At 35.5% G+C, this 24960-nt stretch overlaps 1 protein-coding gene across 2 annotated transcripts in view; it reads left to right on the plus strand.

Moving 5' to 3' along the window:
- VPS13B (vacuolar protein sorting 13 homolog B) overlaps positions 1-24960 on the plus strand; it is a 328745-nt gene that overhangs the window by 68668 nt on the left and 235117 nt on the right. For both annotated transcript variants that reach the window (XM_034422515.2, XM_034422516.2), the window contains exons 18-19: positions 354-488; positions 1013-1186. In XM_034422515.2, the coding sequence (XP_034278406.2) occupies positions 354-488; positions 1013-1186 (309 nt within the window). The remainder of the gene's footprint in view (positions 1-353; positions 489-1012; positions 1187-24960) is intronic.

Genomic DNA, 24960 nt, shown 5'->3' on the forward strand with positions numbered 1-24960 from the left:
TCGTAAAAGGATGACAACTTCTGTTACATGCTGTGCTACCCAGCTGCATAAATTTAATTTATATTTTGTAACTGATTTGAATGGTTTCAAGGAGTCATCTATTATTTTAATTGATTTAACTCTGGGAAATTATACATAAAGCTAGAGAAACAAATCTTTACAGAAGTCTAACATGAGCAGAAAGTTAACTGCAAGTATATGTATCCAGCTAACTTACAGTGCTACGTTTTGAGTTTTATTGTGTTAACTGAGTGTATTGAAAGTAAATACTTGTAATATTTAAATGTCTTGATGAAAAAATATAAATATGTTGAATTCACAGGCTAGTACATTTACATTTTTCTTTTTATTAGGTGTGAAAACTAAGAATCCTCAGCCGAGTCTTGAGGGTTCAATCCAAAATGTTGAATTGAAGTACTGTAGCACATTGCTGGTCAAATGTGCCTCTGGAACCATCGGATCAATAAAAATTTGTGCCAAAGCCCCAGGTATGTGCAGCTGGACCATGTAAAAGTTGATGGCCCTTTTAGGAGAGTTTGTCTTGCTTTTCACAAGGAGGATTACTGAAACAAGAATGTGGTATTGTTCCTATGAATCAAATCTATTTCTTAATTTCTATTTTTGAAAACAAATTTGGATGATGAAGCATTGCAATAAGAATACTTCTATCAGTGCTAACGAACTGTACCTCGGTGGTTACACAGAGTTTTAGTTGTGCAAAAGCTAAGCATAAAAAATTAAAATTATATCTACAATGAACTTAACAGAAAGTCCAGTTGCCTCTTGAAAAAGCAGCTTTGAGACAACCATGGACCTGGATGACTGAAAATCTCCATAGATGTTTAACACATAGTTATTATTAACAAAGTCTTATGTCAAATGCTTTATTTTAGTTTTACTAATAGAAAAAAGTTATACTATCTGATTTTTTAAACTGTAATACATGATGCTATTATATTCTGTTCAACATCTCTTCCTTGCACTCTTAATATTTTTTTAACCATCTATCCAGGTGATGGCGGAAAGGAGAAGCGTATCCCTTTAATACAAGGTCCATCCGATACCAGAGATCTACACAACAGCAAATGGCTCAAGGAAAGCAGAAAGCCAGAATCACTCTTTGCTCCAGATTGGTTAGCTTTCACCATTCAGATCCCTCAGTGTAAGGATTACAGCTTCAGTTCTGGTAAGTGTCAAATTCTTGGAAAAAATGTACCTAGAAGGAGATGGAAGAATTTTATGAGCATGTAAGAGAGCTTCAAGGAAAACAGATGTGTTTCAGAAACCGAGATTCATTACAATCTCAATGGAAAAGTTGAGGGTTGGTTTTTTTTTCTTTTTCATTTGACCAACTTAGACATTTTCATTTAGATATTGCATCCATCTTTCTAGCCGTGCTACTTTATTTATTAAGTCCATTATAGATAGATTGTTATTGCTATTATTAATATTTTTGGTATGGAATATACCAAAAGTAAGTATCCTTTTGTGATATGTTTCAAGGCAATATGTAAACTTTTAATTTGTTTACATAAAGATTTGTTAACTTAAATCAGCTGGTTGGTTAAATCTTAAGAGTTGCCAAGTTTGAAAAACACTGACTTAAAGGGATTAAATATTCTTTGGAATGTTCAGAATGATGAACAAATTTTGAAAAAGATATTTTGCTCACACTGTTACTATGGTGACATAAACTTTAAGAAATTGAGAATTTAAAGAAACAGTTGACCCCTTTTCCTTATGATATCATAAAGAGAAAATGCCATAGAATACTCGTATTGGAACTGAACCAATGCAAAATATGATGGATGGAATATAAGAAATTTAATTTGTTGGAATAAATCAGAATTTAGTTAAGTTTCATGTTCATTATATAGGTGGCTCTCTTTATTTGCTGGGGTTTTGTTAAAGTTGAACAATCACGGATAATGAAACCATAGATAATGGGATGTTGAAAAGATACACTTCATAAATAATGCAAAGGTCTGTTTGCCATTTTGCTCATGTGCAAAATATATAAAAACATTTTAAAAATTCTCCTCCAAACAGAACCTTACACCAAAAATCATGGATATTCAAAACCCTTTACCATAGATAATGATCTGATCTGTATATACTAACCACCAACTCACAAAACAGTGGGTAATGGGACCACAGATAACTAGGGCCACATGTATTTTGTTTGTAGTTCATTATGGTGTTAAATATTGGATATTGAAAGCTCTTTCCACTATTTTTGTAGGGAACAATTTATCAGTTCAGTTCAGGGAAGAAATACAAGAAAAAGATTTGGGTTCTTGTCAATTCATTTAAACATCAGATGTGGTTTAAAGACAGTTACACTTATTCCACATGCTTCTACAGGTAATCCTTGATTTATGACACAATTGGGACTGGAATACTGGTCATTGAGTGAAGAAGTCATTTAGCAAGACATCATGTGAGGGTTTCACTCAATGCCCGTAATCCTTCACTCCCAGTTGTCACTAAGTGATTATGTGGGTTATCAATAGCAATAGTACTTAGTCTTATAGCATTAACCATTCCATAGTGCTTTACAACACACTCTGGGTGGTTTATAATGTCAGCATATTTTCCCCAACAATCTGGGTCCTCATTTTACTGACCTCACAAGAGTGGAAGGCTGAGTCAACCTTAAGCCCCATCGGGATCTAACTCCAGGCTGTGAGCAGAGTTGGCCTGCAATACTGCATTCTAACCACTGTGCCACCAGGGCTCTTAAGGGGATGTATCCCCAGATAAGGAGTATGGGATGCTTCAGGGGTGGGAGAGACCCTGGAAGGATCTGCTCAAGAGCTGAAAATCCTTCCTGCCAAAACCCAACCAGGATTTTTAGCCCCTGAGTGAAGACACATATGTGCTCACCTGTGCCAGGCCTCGCAAGGCCTCTCCCACCCATTTAAGGCTCCCTGCATTCTATACCTTACTGAGCTGGCTCTCTGCTCTCTGCTCGGATTTCGTCTTCCTGTTGTTTCTGGGGACTGGTTGAAAGAATTACCTACCAAAGGTGTTCAGGTTGTATTCGGCTTTCCTCATGAGGCAATTCTTTCAGCTAGTCCCCAGAGACAAACTGGATTCCTCTCTGCAGTGGCAGCAGCTTGCAACCTTCCCTGCTGGTTTCCCCATTGACTTTGTAAATGCCAACAGATTCTCCAGATTAGGATCCAGATTAGGATCATGTGACCCAGATCACCCAGATTACGATCATGTGACTGCAGTGATGGTGATGCAGTATTTTGTGACAGTGGGAAGTGTTTATGGGCCACAAAGTATCCTTTCTGAGGCCGTAATTTTGGACCATCATTAAACAATGGTCATAACTCGAGGACTGCCTATATAGTTCATATTTCAAAATTGGCTTGACCTCTGTTCATTCAAAGGGAAAATAAACCAGGAAGGATATAAACAGAATTCTACAAATTTAGAAAAAAATGTTTCATCTCCAGAAAGAATTTTATAATAAACGGATAAGTCAATTAGAAAAAAAAACAAATTGAGAATTTACAAAGAAGGTCCTTTTTCTTACTGACTCCTTTTATAACAACTCAATCCCATTTTTCATCCCTCAAAAAGAACCCCCCTCCAATCTGCCCAGGACAGCTGTAGGGAACAAGATGTTGCTGGCAGCAGCCCCAGCAACCATGACCAATGCTGAGGGGCGCTTAGGAGTAAAATGTAGAAGATTACAAGATGCCTGGTCTAGTAGGAGGTCTTGTTATAAAAAGGATTTTATTCTTCTTTCATGATGAAGGTTATATGTTTTTTTTTAATCAATGAGTCATATAAATTTGTTTGCACCTCTTAAAAATTGCATAGAATAAATAAAAATATTGACTATAAGATGAAATCTATAGTATTATAGATTTAAGAATAGTACTATATATTTCTTTCATTATACCCAGTAAAGGACAACTCTTTTACTGAAATCTGCAGAAACATAAATTACAGCAGCAACAACGTTATTTGATACTCCATATGTTGCAGAGGTTAATTTTCTTCAGTGGGGTTAATTGGAAAGGAAGAGATGGGCATAAAATTCAGTATGGTTGCCTCATTCTTTTTTTCCCCTTAGTATTGAAGTTTGGATAAAATGAAATTGTCATTTTTTCATTTCAACTTTTGGTCAAAGATGGAATTCATTCAAATAGAGTTTGGTTGGCAAAATAATGATTTTATATCACTAGTACATAACACCCACACACATGCACATGCACACACACAATTTTAAAAATAGTTTATCTTGAAGAATTTTTAATTAAAGACAATTCACATTTATGGTTTGGGCATAAAGCATAAAAATTATACTCATCTATCCTGTTACACTTCCTCTTCTCTCCCTGAGGATTTCACTCCATACATTATGTGTAATTGTTGCTGATTTTCTATCATGTTCCCACTGGATTTCTGCTCCAAAAAAGAAAGAAAAAAAATCTTATCCCTCTGATGACAGAACTTGTTTCAATGATTTCATGCTCTTAGCATTTTTGTTCACGGGAATTAGGAGCAAAATGTAGTTGCAGCTGAACATGGCAACTATTTTTGTAATGCTGAAGTTTATGCTTTGTTATTGGAGCTAAATGAAGAGATACAGGTGTTCTCCAGCTCAGTCTGCTGGGATTTCTTGATGGTTAAGGCTTGCCTGTGCTTCCAGAGTCAAACAGCAGCTGTGAGACAAGGATTTATGCTTTTCTTAGAACTTTGGGATTTTAAAATGTTACATTTAATCACAAGCACAGAAAGAGAGCAAATGTTAAAGATGTTACATATACAAGTTGGAGGTTGATCTCTTTTCCATATGAACTAGTTGTGGGAAGAGAGGAGCCAAGTTCTCTTTAATCTTAATGGATAATTTTATAAGATTATGATATGTTCCAAAACATGGATATCAGGATACTTATATTATGGCATACAATAATTCTAACTCTTTCTCGTTATTCACGTGATTTTATTTTTGAGTGCCTGGTATCAAAGGAATAACGATAATCTGGTACTTTGGATATTGTCATATATTGAATTGTATTTATCCAGGAACATGGTCAAACCCAAAATTAAAAAAATGTTTTAAGCTCCATCAAATTTAAATAGTCCAGCAGATATTGATCTGTTCCCTGGCCCCCAAATCACCTGGGTTTAATATATTTTTTTAATGTGAAGGGAAATTAAAAATTGAAAATTCATTGAAATTATTATTAAAAACTGCTAGTTATAATAATCTAAAAAGCAGAGACTTCACCCTGCCAACAAAAATGTGTATAGTCAAGGCTATCGTTTTCCCAGTTGCAATGTATGGTTGTGAAAGTTGGACCATAAGGAAGGCTGAGTGTCAAAAGAATTGAGGCCTTTGAACTATGGTGCTGGAGAAGACTCCAGCGAGTCCCTTGGACTGCAAGGCGATCAAACCGGTCAGTCCTAGAGGAGATCAACCCTGACTGCTCTTTAGAAGGCTAGATCCTAAAGATGAAACTCAAATACTCTGGCCACCTAATGAGAAGGAAGGACACACTGGAGAAAAGCCTAATGCTGGGGAAGACTGAGGGCAAAAGAAGAAGGGGACGGCAGAGAATGAGATGGCTGGATGGAGTCACTGAAGCAGTCGGCTTGAGTTTAAATGGTCTCCGGGGGATGGTAGAGGACAGGAAGGCCTGGAGGAATGTCGTCCATGAGGTCACAATGGGTTGGACATGACTTTGCAACTAACAACAAGTTATAATAATAATTTGATGAGTATATTGTCATTCTTTTGCAGGAATAAAGTGTGAGCTTCTAAATTATTTTTCTATCTCAGGAAGATTTATAAATGGATTCAAATGTCAGGGTGTGAAAACATATTGATAAAGCATTTCCTAGAGCTAGTTGATACTCAAATACTCTGGTAATAATGGAAAGTGAACATGCTAAAACATTAAAAATGGTAACGACAGCATTAACTGCATCCAGAGGTCTGGTGTAATGAATAGGAGTTAACTACAAAATCTCAGTAATAATATTTCTTGAAGAATCGTCTTCCTACTAGGAAGAACACCCCGTTATTTTGTAACTTTCATACATGTGCATATAGAAAATTAGTCACACGCTGGAGGAAAAATGCCTTATGATTACCTCAATTGGCTCGGGAAGTAATTTTCTAAACTATAATGTGGTACCAGCTCCTGATGACAGGGTTTAATTATAATTTTTTTAAGGAAAACATTCCTGAAATCTCTAACATGAAATTCTAAGCAAAAACATTCAAACTGTTATTTTTGGATTATTATATATGTGTTCTGACATGGTACATTACTGAATTAGGCTGTATATTTTGGAGTTGCTATTAGAGACGTTTATAGGGAGAAGAAACTGTGTCTTTTATTATGTGCAAGTTCTTTTCTTGCCAGATCTTATGGGTGAAGTCATAGATCTATATTTATGATGCAATATTCTTTTCTTATGGAAATAGTGATTTGGCAGATTTTGCATTTTAGGTTTATAAAAATTAAATTGGGGTATCAGAAGTAATGAGACCAAATTTAGTACAATACTTTAAAAACAAAATCTTACCATTGTAGAAAGAATAGCATAGTTAAGATTTCTATTATAACTGTTCAAAAGATTTATGTAAGGAATTCTTATATTCTTGCAGTTGTTTTTACAGGTATTAATTTTTTTCTACTGTCTAAATGGGCTTTGGATGTTTCTGTAAATACTCCCCCCCAATTGTAGACTTACTTCTATATTTTCATGGTTTGAAAAGCCCATAACTATTTTAGAATTGTTTTGCAGCTACCTGTAGCAAGTAGAAAACAATTCCTTTCCTGTGCTGCATATGTTATTCTGGTGTTCTGTACTCATAAGAATATATTATATATAGAAGTCTGTATAATATGGACTTCTTTCAAAGATACAAGTAGGGAATTAGATTTTAATCTAAATTTAATGTTTTAATTTTGAGGCTAGTTCCACGAGAACTTAATTAAAGGGAGTGAAAAAGAAACAACATATATTTTTATTATTTATTTATTTAGTTTGTCAAACATGTACGAGATAACAGGTATAAGTATAAACATGGACAAAAGCACATGAAATGAATACAAATAAATGGGGAGAGTAGGACAGGGATGGTAGGCATGCTAGTGCGCTTATGCACACTCCCTTACAGACCTCTTAGGAATGGTGTGAGGTCCACGGTAGTCAGTTTAAGGTTGAAGCTATGGGGGTTTGAGGAAGTAACAACTGAGTCAGGTAGAGCATTCCAGGCATTGACCACTCTATTGCTGAAATCGTATTTTCTGCAATCAAGTTTGGAGTGGTTTACATTTAGTTTGTATCTATTGTTTGCCCATGTATTATTGCATTTATTATTTATTGTTTAATATTAATATTAAATATTAATATTAAATATTTAACATTATTTCGGGTATTGTGTATTATTGCTGTTGAAGCTGAAGTAGTAGTGAAGTAGTAGTATATCAAAGAAAGGGAATATAGTTGATAGCAAGATTGATCCTATAACAGAAGAAGACAAAAAAGATCCCAAACCAAAGGGGCTCAATCATCATCTTAACTCAAGATCTGTGATAACAATCAAGTTGTTAAAAATGATAAAAAAAATACAGTGCAGAGGGAGCTGGTTTTCAAAGGAAACTCCATGTAAAGCACATTACAATAGTTCAATGAATGACTGAAGGACTTTCTGGTGCATGAATGGACATAATTGTGTAATGGTTCTCTTGACCTTAGCTGCCACCTGCTGTGTTATATGGTTTTTGTTCATGGTTGTGATTTTGTCTTACCATGAAAATTCTTACCATGTTCTTACCATAAATTTTTTTTACTTATTTTATTGATTTTTGTCTTGCTCTTTGATTCAGTTGTGTTATTCAGATGTAACACAAGTTACATTACATAATTATAACTAATTATATTTCATGACTTTTTTAAAATCTTTTTTTAATTGAAGTAGTATATTCCTTGTTTCATTTTTGGATTGTTTGCATTTGGATGGTTCATTGCTTTAGTGTGAGTCACATTAGTGACTTGACTTCCGAAGTTAGTTGTACATTTTCAGGCTTAAATAGAAAGTAAGGGTCTCCTACCTGAATCACAGAGAGTTCTGCTTGTATAAGATTTAGAGTTATTATTCTGAATTTCCACAGTCCTAGTCCATATAAGATCTAGATAAATTGAGCAACTTTAGTTAAAAGAAGAAGAAGAAGCAGGAAGAAACAGACATGTACATTACATGCAGATATTAATTTGAGCTTCAAATAAATAAATATTGTAAGGTTGCTTCCAAAATTCTTCTGTGTTTTTTCTTTCCAAAGTTGCAATTAGAGGCGCAGAGTTGGAATTTTCTGTTTCATTTCCTATAATTGAGACATGATTAAATACATCATTTAAACCCATGATTAATGCCTATACTGGGTTTACATATTAGGGTAAGCTACATTGTGGTTTGTTGGCTTATCATATATGAATCCAGCTGTTTCGGATTGCAAAACATAATTTAGAACTTTTTGTAATTTATGTAGTCTTATGGTTTATTTTTCTTCATGAGATTGATTTTATTATTAGGGAAGGGTTTTTCCCCATTTTTGTTTTGCTATCTAAAAAAAAAATCAAATTGCCTGTGGAGTGCTACTCTACCCCTCCTCCCGTGGCTCTATAGACCTCCTTTTGAAAAGATGTCAAATGCAGCAATAAACCTTCACTCTCAAACAACCTACTGGCCTCTCATGTTTGTATACATATCATTTAGTGACCCATGTCAGCACTATCAAATTTTATAAAGCAAGCAGACTATAATTTATCTTCTCACCTTAGAGCCTTACTCTGGAAATGGCCTACAGAAAATGACAATAGTTAAGTTGGCACTGGCCTTAATACAATCAAACATTAAACAACTCTCAATTTCAATAGCCTTGACACCAGAAATGTCTGTTACAGATGCCTGAATCCAGAGAAGTGGGGAAACATGAGAAAGAGACTCATAGTAACGCCACTTATATTTAATTATCCTAAGTATAAGTTGAGCTAGAGAATTACTTTGGCAGGCTTTCAAGGGTCTGTTATGATACCCTACTAACAAAAAAGATATTTCCGATAATTCTAGTGAGACAGGATTTGTAATAGATTTTAACTAATCTTCCCAAACCTTTATAACTGCCTCAGAAGGGGATATCATGGAGTAATCTATAGGATCTAAGACTCCACTTAAAAAAAACCCCTCTCTTGCTCTTCATAATATGGATACTAAATCCCCCATGCTTGATCCAGATGCAGCTAGAATAGATTGCTTGTAGTATTTGCTCCACTTTTTCCTGCATAATGTTTGAGATTGAGCAAGTAATAATTGCTCTCCATCCTACTCACCATCATAGATAGCATTTAGTAGTTATTCCATTAATATTGATCCTGCTTTTAGAATTGTTCCAAAAAAAGTGCTCCTTTATGACTCCTAATTACCACATGTATCTAGAGCCATTTTTATAATCAAAGAAATTTTGTAAGTTCAACAAGAGTCTCAGTTCTTTACATCAAAATCACAGCTGCCCATCAAATCTGATCAGTTGCAAGAACTGGTATTTAGTTCTTCCTCTTGATTCTTCCCCTTCCATTTGTCTGTTGGTTATGATTATGAAATTTCAATATCATTCTCCTTCCCTGATGAAGCCACAGTCGATTCAGAAGTTGGAATATCCCCTTCAAAGGATATCAGATATCAGATTGTATATTGAAGGAACAAAGTTCTAGGTTTCAAAATACAGGTAGTCCTTGGTTAACTGAATGACTCATTCAGCTGTCATTGGAAACGATGATGGCGTAGAATGAATGGTACTTAAAACTGGTCTTGAAAGTTTCTGCCATCGGTCATATAATTATAATTTGGATGCTTGGCAATCGGCTTAGACCATGGAATGGTTGCAGGGTCCCATTTCATGTTATCACCATTTGTGACCTTCCTGTTAGCTTCCTACAAACAAAGTCAACGAGAAAACTGGCAGGGAAGCTCACAAGTGACTCTTGTAAATCACATGTACTTCTGCAGGTTTTTCCTCTAAGAAGCCTGGCTGTGGTACCCACAGAACCCCATCAACCTGCAACAGTCACTTACACACCCTTGCCTATCTGGCAACAGCCATATCCTGCTGCACTGTGCTTGTGCTGTTTTGGCACACAACCACCAGCCACACTCTGCTGTACTCATGCCATGCCTCGGCAGCCATCCCATACCCCCGCACATCTGGTAGCAGCCACCCCTCCCTTGTTGTGCTTGCAGTGTGCCTCAATGACTACCTGCACATCATCTTCCGTCTTCCCTCACCCAGCAGCAGCCCCGCTGCACTTGTGCCAAGTCTACCACCTGAGCACCTTGTACACATTTGCCCAGCCTCAGCAGCTATCCCGAGTCCTGTATTCACACCAAACCTCAGTTACCATTGTCATGTGCCCTTTCTCACCCTACAGCATCCACTTACCTCTCTGCCAGCCTTCTTGTGACGTGGCTGAGACTGGCAACTTCCTTCTGCTTTCCTCATTGACTTTGCTTGTTGGAAGCCAACAAAAGTTGTGAGGAGATCCTCGCTTAATGACCCATGATTCTTATTTAACAGTGGCAAAAGGGATCTCTGGGATTGCTGTTGCTAAGCAATTGCCAGTCTTTTCAAGTAAACCAGTCAAGAAACACAACTAGATGAGCTAAATTTACTTTATTGTAAGGGTACATTAATCAAAACTTGCAAGTCTGAATGTACAAATGTCCTCTCACTACTTTTAACCACCTGATTAATTAGAGCAGATTTTTCCTAAGTTTTTTTCTCTGATCATTAAGTCTTTGAGGGCTCCTCCCTCTCTCTTGTCTGATTGTTTCCTAGGAATTCTTGTAATAGAATGTATGGATGTCCTTGGAGGACAAGAAAAAGAGATGCTGCATAAATTAGTTAAGTTTATAACTGAAATTATATATGTAATATATCAGATTTCTATAGGACAAATTTGTAAAAGCTCTGACATTTGAAGTATTTTATTGAACTAGATCTAGCCAGACTCAATCAAGAAGTAGATAAACACTGTGTCAACTATGCCTCAAGAACCATGGCAAGAGAGAGAGCTTTGTGTTGCTGTGCTTAATTATGTTCTTTGGATCTCAATAAAAATCCAAGCCTTTAAACTGAGAATCTTGATATTGGAGGATAGAGATTATTTCAGGAGAAAACAAATAATGAGATGGCCCAGGTGCAGAGACATTAGAGCATTGCCCATCAGGCTGCGACAGTACGTTTTCCTTAGCATAAATAACAGGCTTGAGAAAGATATTTTCTTTTCATTGATAATGCCAATAAAGTGGTCAATCCTTCCTGGAATTTACATCTACATCTAAGGTAGAAATAACTTTTGTATATTTGGATCACCGAAGCTCCTAACTCTTTTTTGAGCCAAAAAATACCTGGAGATTGTTGGCAACAAAAATTGTGGGCTGTGGTGTGCCAAGGGAGCAAAGTCAGAGGGCCAGGTCTTTAGAGCTTGGGCCAGCACTGAGAGAGAGAGAAGGCTAGAATTAGACAGAGACAAGACACATTCAGTATGAAAAAGAGTGCAATAAATTTTTGTTGGTGTCTTTAAGAGAATATTAAGGAAAGAAAATAGAATAAATATAATTAATTGTATAAGGGAAAAGGCTAGATTAAGGGTTAAAAACAAGAATAATTAATAGGTATATTAGAAATGCAAAGGTTGATACAGAGGTAAGATAAGACTAAAAAAATAAATGTATAGGAGAAAAAAGTATGAAACTAATGTTTACTGCAGAAGAAAGTTATTTTTGTATTGTAACATTATAAAAATAAACCTTTTTTCTAGACGGGTATGGTTTTATCATGCCTGGGTTGTACAATCCTGGAACTGATAACAGAGCAACTTGGAATTCTCCCCCCATCCTTTGCTATGCACAACAAAATGCTGTATAACAGGAGTGTCAAACTCAAGGCCTAGGGGCTGGATCTGGCCCAGAGGTTGCTTAGATCTGGGCCGCAGGGCCGCCTTGGAAACAGCAAAGGACCAGCCCGCGGTGCCTCTGTCAGTGAAAACAGAGCCGTCACAGCCGAAAATGAAGCTCGTGAGGGCTGTGGGTGGCACTCCCAACTCTGTTTTCGTTGGCAGAGGGTTGCAGGAAGCTATCACAACTGAAACCGAGGAGCCTGTTTTGGCTTTCAGAGCACTTGGGCCACCACAAGTGCCCCTGACACGAGTGACATTGAGCTGGCCATGCCCCTCCTGGCCACGCCCCTCCTGGCCCCTCAAGGTCAAACACAATCCTGATCTGGCCCTCAATGAAATTGTGTTTGACACCCCTGCTGTATAATGTCCCTTGGTTAAGGGTGTGGGATAAGACCACTTCTCTGGGCAAAAGAAAACTGGACTTTACAGTTCACATCCCTTCCTTGAAATGGGGTAGAGCCTCAAATTCAACACTGTATTTTCAAAATTGAAATAATTTTATCTTGATTTTATTTTTATCTTTAACATCCATTTTGTTTACAACCAACATGCTGGCTGGGGAATATGCCTTTCACGCTAAAGTTTTGGTAGTAGATGAATGGAAGGAAATGTGAAACTTCTGTGCACCTAAAAGCCGGTAAATATTTTAATAACAAATAAATAATTTGCTTAATATTTATCTATCAAATTTATATCTACACCTATTACACAAGGAACGATTTTGTGTGGCATACAATAATTGAGTAAAACAATATTTAAAAATAGTGATCATTAAAAATATAACACGTATTATTAAAATATTGTAAAATTAATACAAAGCTGTGAAATGCAGATTTGTCCTAAAAAATAGCTGACCTTTAATACATAAAATTATAATACTTGATATTTAGAAAATTAGACATTTTCAAAAGAAATTCAGATTTCTTAGAAACATTAAAAGTTAATTCAAAAAACAATCTGAATTAGCTTTACATCTTATGTCTAAAACGATTATTTAGCTATAATGAGAGGCAATTGCCCTCTTCAAAAGGGTTAGCGTAGCAGAAACGTTGATGCATTTGGAGTGAAACATCTTTATCAAGTTAATGCAAGACACAGTCATGCCCTACTTGAATTACTCATTTATAATAGCTGAGCAGCAGCCTGCATGTGGACTTTGAAATCCTGGGAAAATAGGATGTATGCATGCATTTTGAAAGTCTTTGCTTGAAACAGCTGGAAAATGTTCCAGTGGGTAGTCAGCTACTAGCTGTTGCCTGCAGTTTTCAACATCAGGAAAATGTGCTCAGATTAATTACTTACTAGATTCATTATTTCCAATGTGTGAATTTCATTGCCCTTTCTTTGTGACTGTCTAAAAATATAAGTGACTCCTTCACTAACTTGAACCTAATTATAGATGAATGTGACAGATGTCACTTTTGATAAACGTATCCAGAATAATACCCAGAACAACACATTTGGACAAAAAATTAAATATGAATACAACAATGAATGTCTCAGATTATTTGGCAAAAAAATTCATTTAACCAAAACAATATAATTAATATACAAATATTCTTTAAGCAAGAATCTCAGAGCATCTGATATCAAGAGATACTGTTAACATAGTTTATACTAATGAAAAACCAGAACTAGGAAAAATATTCCTTAGAAGTTGTCCAAATAGTGGCTGAGTTTTGTTTTAGAGTCTTTCTGTAGTTACTTTTGTATTGTTAGAAAAATAACATTACAATATTTCATTGGATTACTCTTATAATGAAAACAACAAAGAAAACAAACTAAATACTGTACATGAATTAAAACGTTAGAATTATGACATTTTGTGATGTTTGGTTTAATATTGTTCGTTATTATTTCCTTTTTCAATTTGCATTCTGTATGATCTCATCTTTCCCAGCAGACATGTGTTGCAAACGAACTACACTGTTCTATTGAAGGACAGTGCAGCTGTTAATACATATATTCAGGAGGTGTGTATAATTTCATATGGAAGGGATATATGATCAACATTAATAAAATCCCCAGTTAAAAAATTTAAATCATTTGAGCAATTTTATGTACTGTAGGTCAAAAAAGTGCAATTCTGCAATCCAACAGATGTGTGCCAATTTGAGCTAAAACTACTTTTGATGTTAATGAAACTGTTACAAAGACCCAGTCAAATTCAACTCACCTTCTCTGGCCTAATAGAATAAGTATATTGTTGTCTCAAAGATTTTCTAGGTGCAAAGATGAAAACGTGCAGAGTTTGCTTGTGGATATAGTAAGAAATGCAGTCCAATGGGGAAAAGCTGTGGCCATGTAAGCCATATTGGGTGCTCAAAGAAGAGCACATATGATGCCCTTGCTCCATGACCTGGACTGGATGCCAGTTTGCTTTTGGGTCCAAAGCAAGATAAGTTATCACTTATCACCATGTCACTATATGGCATGGGGCCAGGCTACCTATGGGACCGGCTTTGCCTGTCACATCAGCCCATCCTATCAATCAGGCAGGGAAGGCTGCAAACCCATCTATCAAAGAATTTCAATTGGCAGAGTCTTGGAAAAGAACCTTTACTGTTGCTGCACCCACATTATGGAACATCCTGCCTTCAGAGGTGAGACGGCCCCCCCACTTTTCTGGCCTGCCGAATAGGAGTCAAAACATGGCTCTGGGACCTTGCAAGAGTGGGCATAGAGGACTATGCACGGGTGGGGCTGTCTGTCTCCATAAGAGCCCCCCCCCCCCCCGGTATTAACTAATGTTAGTTAAATGGCCATCTTAGAATTTTCTATCTTTCTGAAATTTTATAATATCGTAATCTTATAATTCTAAAATTTTTAAACTTATGTCAATGTAATGTTTTAATGTTAATTTTATATGTTGTTTTATATATCAAATTATATTGCATACCATCCAGAATTGCTCTTTGAAGAAGCTGGGTGGTTTGGAAACACAAAATATATAAGTGAATGAATGTATGTATGAATGAAATGAATGTATGAATGTATAAAAGAAATGGGGAGGAAATGGGAGGGGAGAAACAAATTCAGTTATTTACTTATTGTATATATGTGCAATATATACTAAACATTATTTAACTTAAATAGTGCAGAATATTTACAGAGATGAATGATGGAGAAAAAAATCTACTACTTTGACTGTATCTGTTCCTATTGATGTTCTTTTGGCTGCTCCTTCAGTGTTTCTGATGAAGAAAATGCCTTTACTGCAGTTAAAGGTGCTGAAGTTTATTTGATGTGGCCTGGCACTTGGCTAGATAAATCAGTCTATATGTTTTGACAAGCAATAGTGACAAAATCCTAGAGCATGGAGAAGGATTTGTTTGTTTGTTTTGCCAGCAGCTTAATCCGATTCTACTTTAACTAGAATCAAATGATGACCCACATGAGGTAAAGTTTTCATTCTGGCATCTGGATTATCCATATGTTAAAAGTGAATTTAGTTTTGATGTGTTTATTAATTAAGCTTGCTGGCTTTCCACAAGGAAAGTAACCAGCTTCAAATCAATATGTGGTTCAAATTTTGCTAAAGTTTTTAGTGTTTTTATTGGCAACACTGCCTTAAAAATGAACTATATGACTTTTTTTTAAAAAAAACAAAATCATTTATATCTCTTCAAATTTTACTTCGAGTGGTAAAGTACATAAATAACAACAGGAAATAACCTTAAAAAATGAATTGGACATGTAAAAATATTGAAGCAATGATTGTATAGTGATTGTACTTGATGATATGCTAAGAATCACATTCAAAGTATATGCTTAATTTACTCTTACTCTTGCCATCTACATTTATTTAAATACACCTAGATCTTATAAGATATGGCTAACATTTTGTTTGGCTCAAGATCAACATTTAAAAATAATCTATGAAAAACATAAAGAATGTTAGAGTCGAAATAAATATTATTTTTGTCCTATGGGTTTTGCATATTTTATTGGTTTTTTTTTTTTTTTTTTTTGCTTGTAGATGCAATTCTATCCAGATTATCTTTAGCTCTTGTTATATTGTTTATGCTTTGGATCAAAAAGAAAGATAAAACAGCTTGAGTTAACAAGCTCAGAATGATTTAAAGTTTGTACATATGATAGAAAGGAGCCGAAGTTAGACTTATAGTGAATAATTCTGAATAGTTTTCTGTGCCATTAGCGGAACAAATTAAACTTTCACTGGTTGACTGCAGATACCTAAACATTGTAGTGTGGGAGGATTATCAGACAGTTAGCTCTTCTGGTTTATTGGCAGCAGAGCAGATTTAGGACAAAGTTTCCCATGGCAGAAGTACTCTTCTCAAAATTCCAGAAGTTGAACTAAGAAATTTATGAACTAGTAAGAAAGTGAATTACTGAACAGCCATCAAAGTAAGCATGTTATTAATTGAAAATTTATTGACTTCATCTTAAAGCCAGGTTTTTTTTTTTTTTACTTTAAAAGATTAACTTACAGCATTGCCTTTGAAATCTCTGTGAGGTCTGTAATATGAAAAAAAAATCTTCAGTTAAGCTGTAATTAATTATCCTAATTAAACAAATATTAGTAACAAAGCATTCTTACCCTGGAAGAGCAGTAGTCATGAGATCGGCACAAATACCTAATCGAAAGTGTGAATCTGGATCTGGTTTAAATGCAATATGGATTACCTTTGATCTTCTGAGAAACTTGGGACTCGCTAGTCTTGAGTGTTTTGGTGACAGCACTTAAATGCCTTAAACTGCATAATATATAGCCTTCTGGTTTCTTATAGTTAATAACCCATAATTTATACTGCCTTACAGAAAATATGTATTGGCAGATTGTAGACAAATCTATAACAGCAAAAATATGAAGTGCAGTTTTCCAGCTCAGTCTGATATGAATTCATCATGGCTTAAACTTCTGTTCTACTTTATCAATAATTCTGAGCTCTAAGCTGAGACATTTACTTCCCTGTGCCAGAAGGGTGCCTTGTGCTGCTGCCTCAGCTGATTTGGCTTGGTGACAACTATTTATTTCAGAGGATGGAAGAGGACACTGGAGAATCAGCTATCCTTCACTTGGTACTAATCCAAAGAGATTTGTTGATGAAGTATCAGTAACATTAGGAGAGATGCAATATAAAGCTGGAATTTTTGATATTGATGGAAACTGAATGTAGTTGATACATTCTCAATGCATATCTTTTAATAAAGCAGTTTTCAGTAAATCAGATCAACGATAAGTAGGATTCCATAGCAGAAGAATATAGTGGAAAAAGGAAACATGCATAAATAGGTGTTCCTAAAAAAAGCAATATGAAAAGTCAACACTGCAAGGAGAATAGATCTTAACATAATAATAACAGTAACAGAGTTGGAAGGGAGCTTGGAGGTCATCTAGTCCAACCCCCTGCTCACGCAGGAGACCTATACTAGGGATTCGAACTGTTGAACTGCTGACCTTTCTGATCGACAAGCTCAGCATCTTAGCCACTGAGCCATCTAGCCAGGCTAATCTAATCTAATGTAGCTCCACTTAAAGCTTAGTGAAGACCTGAAAAAAGATAATTTCAAAATGACATATCTAGAAGATGGTAAGGAAAACAGTTCACCAAGGAAGAGCAAACGGAAACAGATTGTATGCATGATGTAAAAAAAGTTAAAGTTTAGACTAAGCTGAGATTGTTAAAGGATGCTAAGGATGGTGAGTTGTGGTAAAAATGCATGTTCAAATATGTTTTAAATAAAAATTGTTCATTATACCAAGTGGTCCTTTATTACATATTACAAATATGTTAACAAAATGTTAACAAGAAGAATTAGAAGAATTCTAAGAAAATAAGAAATAAGAATAAAGAAGAATTCTTATTTTGATTTAGTTTTCTCCAGCAAAACTTGGTGTGGTCCAAAAAATAATCAGGATGACCATAGAGCAGTATTGAAGCTTTGTGGTATATCGTAGTATTGTATGTGGGAGGGTTCTCCCCTTTGGCTAAAGCTGTAAGATCTGTGTTGTGAAGTCCACCAATGCTACAGCAGAGGATTACACTTATTCAAAAAACAGAAAATTCAAGATATTATATATGAGGATGTGGTTGGCAATTTTAAACTTCTGATGTGTAAACCATGCAAAGGAAAATGAATGAAACTAAAATGTTGTGGTTTAACCATTAATGTAGACATGAAAGAAATGCACTGGCTGGTCTAGTCAGATAAATTAAGAAGGAAAAATCATTTGACAGGGTAAATGTAATGAAGGATAAATTCTGAAAATGTCAAGCGCTGATAAGGAAGAGCAAACAAGATTATTATAAAAGTTAGTGGCAAGAATGAAAACTGTCATGTTTGCAAAATAAAGATACAAAATTCTGGGAACTAATTTCCAAGACCAGAGAGAAATAAAAGTAATAATATAAGCACAGATTTCACCTGGAGTTTGGATAGCTTATTTTAAAAATAAATTTGATGATATTAGAATATCAAACCAAAAGTTAATGGGTACAGATTTATTAAAATATTAATGACTGAAATGGCTCTCACTAACTGCTGCAGAAGTGAAAAGAATAATTTCACAACAGATAGCTGGCAAAGCCCCAGGAGAGAGACATGTAATCACCAGACATTTTTAAGGCAGTTCCTGATTGACGGGCTCCTGTGCTTGCCTCTTTGTTGAATGACATCAATGCCACTGGACAAATTGTGGTAGCTTGGAAAGACAGTGTAGCAATTCCAATATTTAAAAAGGGAAACTCCTCAATCCCCACTAACTTTCCCCCAATAAGTCCCATTGACATAGTGTATAAGCTGTATATAAGGTATCTTTTAAACAGATTGATTGATTGGGCGGACACTAGGCAGATTATAGCAGAACAGTCAGGCTTCAGAAAGGGGCACAGTACTATAGATCAGTGTTTCACTTTACAATATCTGATTCACAAATCAATGAACAGACCCACAAAATGCTTATTATGCAGCATTTATTGACTTACCATCTGCCTTTGATACAATAAATAAAGGAAATGTTTGTGGTTGAGCCTCACAAAACCAGTCAAGGATGTTTTGCATAGATGCTGAATAGAGTGTAGTAGTGAATTGTGGTTGGGTGAAGAGACAAAAGGTCATATTAGAGGAGGAACATGTTTACACAGAAGCTGCAGAGAAAGCAGTGGGAAGTATGTTCTTTGGCTGTTGCCCAATCTCTGAAATACCATAGGGCTGTGGATGTTGAAAATTGTAAAATCAAGTGGTTTTGGCTTGGAGGGAGAGTTTTTTTGGTGAAGTAAGCAACAATCAATGAAGTAAGATACTTTAGCAATATCTAATTGATTTTATGGACTAATGAAAAAGATATTTTAATTGAACCTTTAATTCCTGTGTATGTAACGATATATAAACATTTTTACTGTCTATGCATTTCACTTAAGTAATAACTTCAAAGTAGTGTCTTGGTGCTCCATTTATGAATACTTTTGAATGATATCTTTGTTTTCTTAAAATCTCTTGAAGACATCTGGAGATTAGAATTTCTTAAGAAACTTAATCATATTAGTATTACACCCAGTAACCAATGTAACTTTGTATATTTCAAGGAGACCAAATTTCTGTTAGATTTACAGATAGTGACTTGAACTTATTAGTGTTTCCTTGGTATAAAATTTTGAAGAACCTCTTCCTTAGAAATAGTTTTTAAAAAGAAAAAAAATCCTCCATTTCTTTACTTGGCAATGAGTTTAATTTAACTTAATGGAATGTTTGACTAAAAAGGCATTGTATTATTAATATAATGTAACAATATATAAAATGCAGAGGCCCATTTCACTTCTGAACAAATAATTTTATTTCTTAATTGGATTTATAATTGTCAAATATCTTAGGGTTCTGTACAGGAATAGTGTCTCTTACTAGCCCTTGTTTTGTGATTAAAGTTGGGACTGGCAACTCCATCACTAAGCATTGTTAAGTGGAAAATTATGTGACCAAGACAAACTTACAGCCTCACTTCTGCTTCAGTTGTTAAGCAAAATATCACGTGACTATAATTTATGATTTTACTTTCATGTTCTCTATTAAGTCTGCTTGTCACAAGCCAGTTGCAAAACTCCTGAATGACAATCACATGACCATGCGACACTGCAACAGTCTTAAATATAAGAATTGGTCATGAAACTGTTTTTTGAAACCATCATAAATTTGAATGGTTGTTAAACAAGGCAGTCAATAAGGGAGGTCTTCCTGCAGTTCTAAAGTTAAGCAGAGGTAGCTGGGTAGAGCAGCAGGTGTGGCCCAACTTTTTTTCTTACACAGCTAGAAATTTGTAAGACACAGCAGTTGAACAGGACAGTGGAAATTTTCAGGAAGAAAAAATTACTTCCCAGGACTATTATCAATAAATGCAAAAAACTGAATCATCAGTTCAGTTCAAGACTTTTTTCCCCAAAAATATCTTACTTAAGAATAAGCATACACATTTATGCTTCATTTATGTTTCGTCTCCTTGAAAATGACAGTTCAAAAGACTTATGATATATAAGTAAATGACTTTCTGCAATTTATAATTTTAACAAATTAAATAAAAGTTTGCAATAATAGTTTCTAATTGCTTTGAAGTGGAAATATTAGAGTTATTTTTATTAGCTGTTTTGTTCTAAGTACGTTGTATCAGGATTGCAGAAGAGATAATTGTCAGCTTTCTCTTTCTGTGACTATACCAGGTATTTAACTGCAACTGTTAAGGTCCTACTCCACTAGGCAGAGAAAATCCATCTGCCATAGAGGAAACTCCTTATTAGTTCCAAATTATGAGGAAAACTGATCTCTTTTCAGTCTTTAATCTACTTCCATCTGCAGTGAGCTCTACAGTTCCTTCTGGTAGTCAGCTGGTGTGATAGCTATGAGCTTAATCAACAGATATGCTCCATAGATTTAACCCTCTTCAGCTCTGTGTATGTTCTTTGAGCTAACAACCTGACACAGAAAGGCCCTTTCTTTCTCTGTTCTAGAAATCCATGTCAGCTTTGGCCAAGTAAGGTGGTGATTTCATCACAGTATGCTTCTGTGAATCAGAGTAAAAATCGTTCCCATTTTTTTCTTGTAAAGGAGCCAAGATTTTTGGCCCAACTGTTTTTTACTAATTTGTGTAGATGGGTTCTAGTTCTTTACTTCTTCCCTTGCGAGTGGAGAAATTTGAACTTTCTGGGCTCAAATAAATTTGATCATTGGATATTTTTATCCCAAGAAATGCCATCATGTTTATGTTAGTGTAGCTTCGCATGTTCAGGATTACAGGATTATGTAATGTAGCTTTAGTATATTTCAAGATTGTTTCCTTCTTTTATACCCATATTCTGATTGCCAGACCATTTCGTGTGCATGTGTGCGTGTGTGTATGTGTGTATCTCAATGCAAAATATTTTATATTTTATATTATATTCTGTTCTACTTGTTAACGGACATCTGGTCAGCCTGATTTGAAATATTTGAAACATTGATTGGATTGTTTTGATTGAGAACTATATTCACTTGATCAGTTTTGATATATTGGGATCCACTAGGTAGTTCAAAATAATATTTAGGTAAGACATGGATATGTGAGATTATAGATTTCCGTGACCAATTTTGGTTACATTGAAGATAGGAAAAAATGATGAAGTTTAAAAAAATGCTTTAATGTTCTTGCTTTTAGGTGGTTTCTTTTAGAAGTTGTGAATTGCTTAACAAAAATGTGGAAAAAAGCAGAAACATACTACATCAGGATATTATCGAGACTGAGAGAAAACTTCAGTCTTAGAAACTGAGATGTAAAACTGCCAATATAGAGAGGAAAATTCTACATATTCCAGAAACATAACTGAACACTGGGTGGTCTTAAATATGACTCTTCAGTTGCATTTTAAAAGAATGCTGTTCAGAAAGCTATAACCTGAAGGTTTTACATTTGTTTCTTTCTGATTAATAACTGTATATCTTTTATTCATTCAAAATATTCAAGAAAGACCTTTTGAACAAATAATTAAGGCCACTGTTGTATAGTATACTATTTTTCTTAAACTGTACTGCCCCCATATGGACACAATGAGGAATATTCCATAATTGTTTGTTTTGCCTGGGATGAAAACCATTTTGATTTCAAGTCTGGAATTTATATTTCTAAAAAAGGGAAAGTCCCAACTATTTGTTTCCTGTTTCCAAAAGGATTTGGGAAAATTTATATCACAATTGAAGATTACTCTATATCTGATAGGGGACCTACCTTCCCTCCTCCCCCCAATACATTTGCCCGAAGAAAACTTCTTGAAAATCAAACATTTGCAACAATTTTTAAAGTTAAGGAATTTTATAAATCTTGCCTGGATTTTGAACAGCAAAAGATTCTTGTTGTATAGCAGCCCTCCGCAGACACTCTCCAGATATTTTGGAATTATAAATCCTGTTACCCTCCATCCATGGTACCTGGGCAGAGTGGACCAAGTTTTTTGAGACAATATAGGAGAGTGACATAGTATAGCTGCACAACCAAGGCATAATTGAATCAAATAATACTTACGTCTCCCACATAATATACAATTATTATGGCTATTTAAAAACATGCTTGTTTTCTTCAGTGTGTGTATGTGCATGCAGTTTGAAAAGCATAATCAAATTTAATCTGGTAAAATTGGTCCCTGAAAATTGCTTCCTTTATCCCCTTGAATAGTCTTGTCATCTTTCTTTTCTGAGGAGTTTAGTAAACCCTGGGTCAAGGTGTATTTTCAAAAACAGGTTTAAATATAATATTTATATAGGTTTGTCATTCAACAGGTTTAGTATTATTTTCCTGATATCTGAAGCTAATTTAAATATGGCTTTTTAAACTTTTGTAATTCTAAAATCCAACTATTTTTATATTCAGGAATATTTGAAGCTGCATCTATAAAAGAAAAGTGCTGATGGTTATTGAAATTATCTGAACGAGAAACATAAATTGAACAATTTCCAGTATTTCTTGGAATTCACTGGATTGATTTGTAGGCTTAAATTGGATGGTCTTTAAATAGAATGTACATTGTAGGAAATACAAATATTAATGACATTATATTTGCTCCTGCATTTCAAAAATGGGAATGGGGAAGAAAAGCTTTCACTTAGTTTTAATCAGTTAGAAGAGCTAAATGCCAAGTTAATGGCATTCTTTTTTCATTCCAAGTAGTTAATTCACTGAATTATCTGATTGTCCCAGAGGGCTGTGTGTGGAAAGGATGTTTACAAGTATAAGTGTAGAGTTATACACACTCTGCCTTCTCAACTCTAGTTTGTTTCATAAGGACAAGTAGTTTGCTGCTTTCATCTTCTTAAATGTCATCTCAAAGGAAAAGGAAAATGTATTTCGAAGTCTGTTAATCTGCAACTTGCAAAATCTCCCTTCTCAATTGTGTGGGCAATATATCAGACCTATAATCTTTAACATCCACTTTCCTTAACTTGAAGAATAGTTTGTATGTAGTTTCTACATTTACGATCTTCAATGGTGATGGATTTTTGCTGTTCAAAATTTGTTCCGTTGTTTAGACATCTGCTTATCCTCCAGTTTTTATATAAAATGCAGTGACATGTATATACATTACTAGGGTTGTCCAGCACTTTGGATTCAAAAGCAAAATAGTGCTTTGGCGTATGTAGGGGCACAAACATAGCTCCTGTTGGCCACTCCACAAAGCAGCTGTTCCTTTTCCTAGTATCACCCAGCTGCTCCATAATCCTAGGACAGTGATGGCTAACTTTTTTGCTGTTGTGTGCCAAAAGCAAGGGGAGCACGGGGAGGTTGCCCACGTGCATGCCCACACGCATAATTCAATGCGGCCCGCCCCCGCGCATGCACGCATGCTCCCCCATGCCCCCCCGCTTTTAACACACGATGGCAAGGTGGGCCTGGTAGGCCTGTTTTTTACCCTCCCCAGAGCCTGGGGAGGGCAAAAACGGCCTTCCCCACCCATCCAGAGGCCCTCCGGAGGCCGGAAACAGCCCATTTCCCAATTTCCAGTGGGACTTGAAGGCCCAAAAATCAGCTGGCTGGCGCACACATGCGCGCTGGAGCCGAGCTATGGTAATGCTCGTGTGACCACTGATATGGCTCCGTGTGCCACCTGTGGCACCCGTGCCATAGGTTTGCCATCATGGTCCTAGGAAAAAGCACACTTGGATTAAAGAGTTACATGGAAGCTCCCCTACATACACGTTCCCTTATATGCTTAAGAGCACATTTTTTGTGTTTGCATTCTAAGCAATACGTAGTCCAAATACTGATATGAATCTAAGAACACATATGCCACTTTCAATTCCATTTTCTGAGAAGTGCTTTCTGTCAGCTAACTGACACATCTTGTAGATTTGATTTGGGAAATTGATTTGTTATCATATAAGAGGGTTATAAACCTATGAAGTTTGCCTTCCCATCCAGGGTGTATGTTAGGCAGATTATGTTGCTTTCCTTAGTTCTGTCAACTGAATTACACAATTCATCTTGAGATAATCTGGGTTTGCTTCAGTCAGTTTTCAATAATCCAGTGTCCTCCAAGTGTGTTGAGAATGAAACTCCCAGAATCTCATTGGCAATAGCTAAATACTAGCCCAACTGATTTAGATTTATCTGTTGAAGGAGCCAAGGTGGGACGTGGAGCTTCTAATAATTTTGATTGGTTTTCTTTTATATTTACAGCAGTGGAAATCCAAGAGAGAAAATATGTTTAGTAATGTTTAAGATATTGACAATTTTAATTCAGCACAGACTTACTGTAATAACTTCAATTTCCATAACCCTTCCATATACTGTTTCAACTCCTCCTTTCAGAATGCCTTTATAGGCGTGCTAAAACAATTAGACAAAAGATAGATTTTTCCCCATTCCATCACTTTGCTAAATATCTAATTCCCACAGCACTGTCTTTTGCCTAAAGATATTTACCCATGTAATAGGTACCCATTTACCTATGTAGTACAGCTATATTTACCCATTTGGTAGGGCAACTT

This window comes from Pantherophis guttatus, chromosome 3, assembly GCF_059756535.1.
Source record: "Pantherophis guttatus breed Tessera chromosome 3, ASM5975653v1, whole genome shotgun sequence".
Classification (NCBI taxonomy): Eukaryota; Metazoa; Chordata; class Lepidosauria; order Squamata; family Colubridae; genus Pantherophis; species Pantherophis guttatus.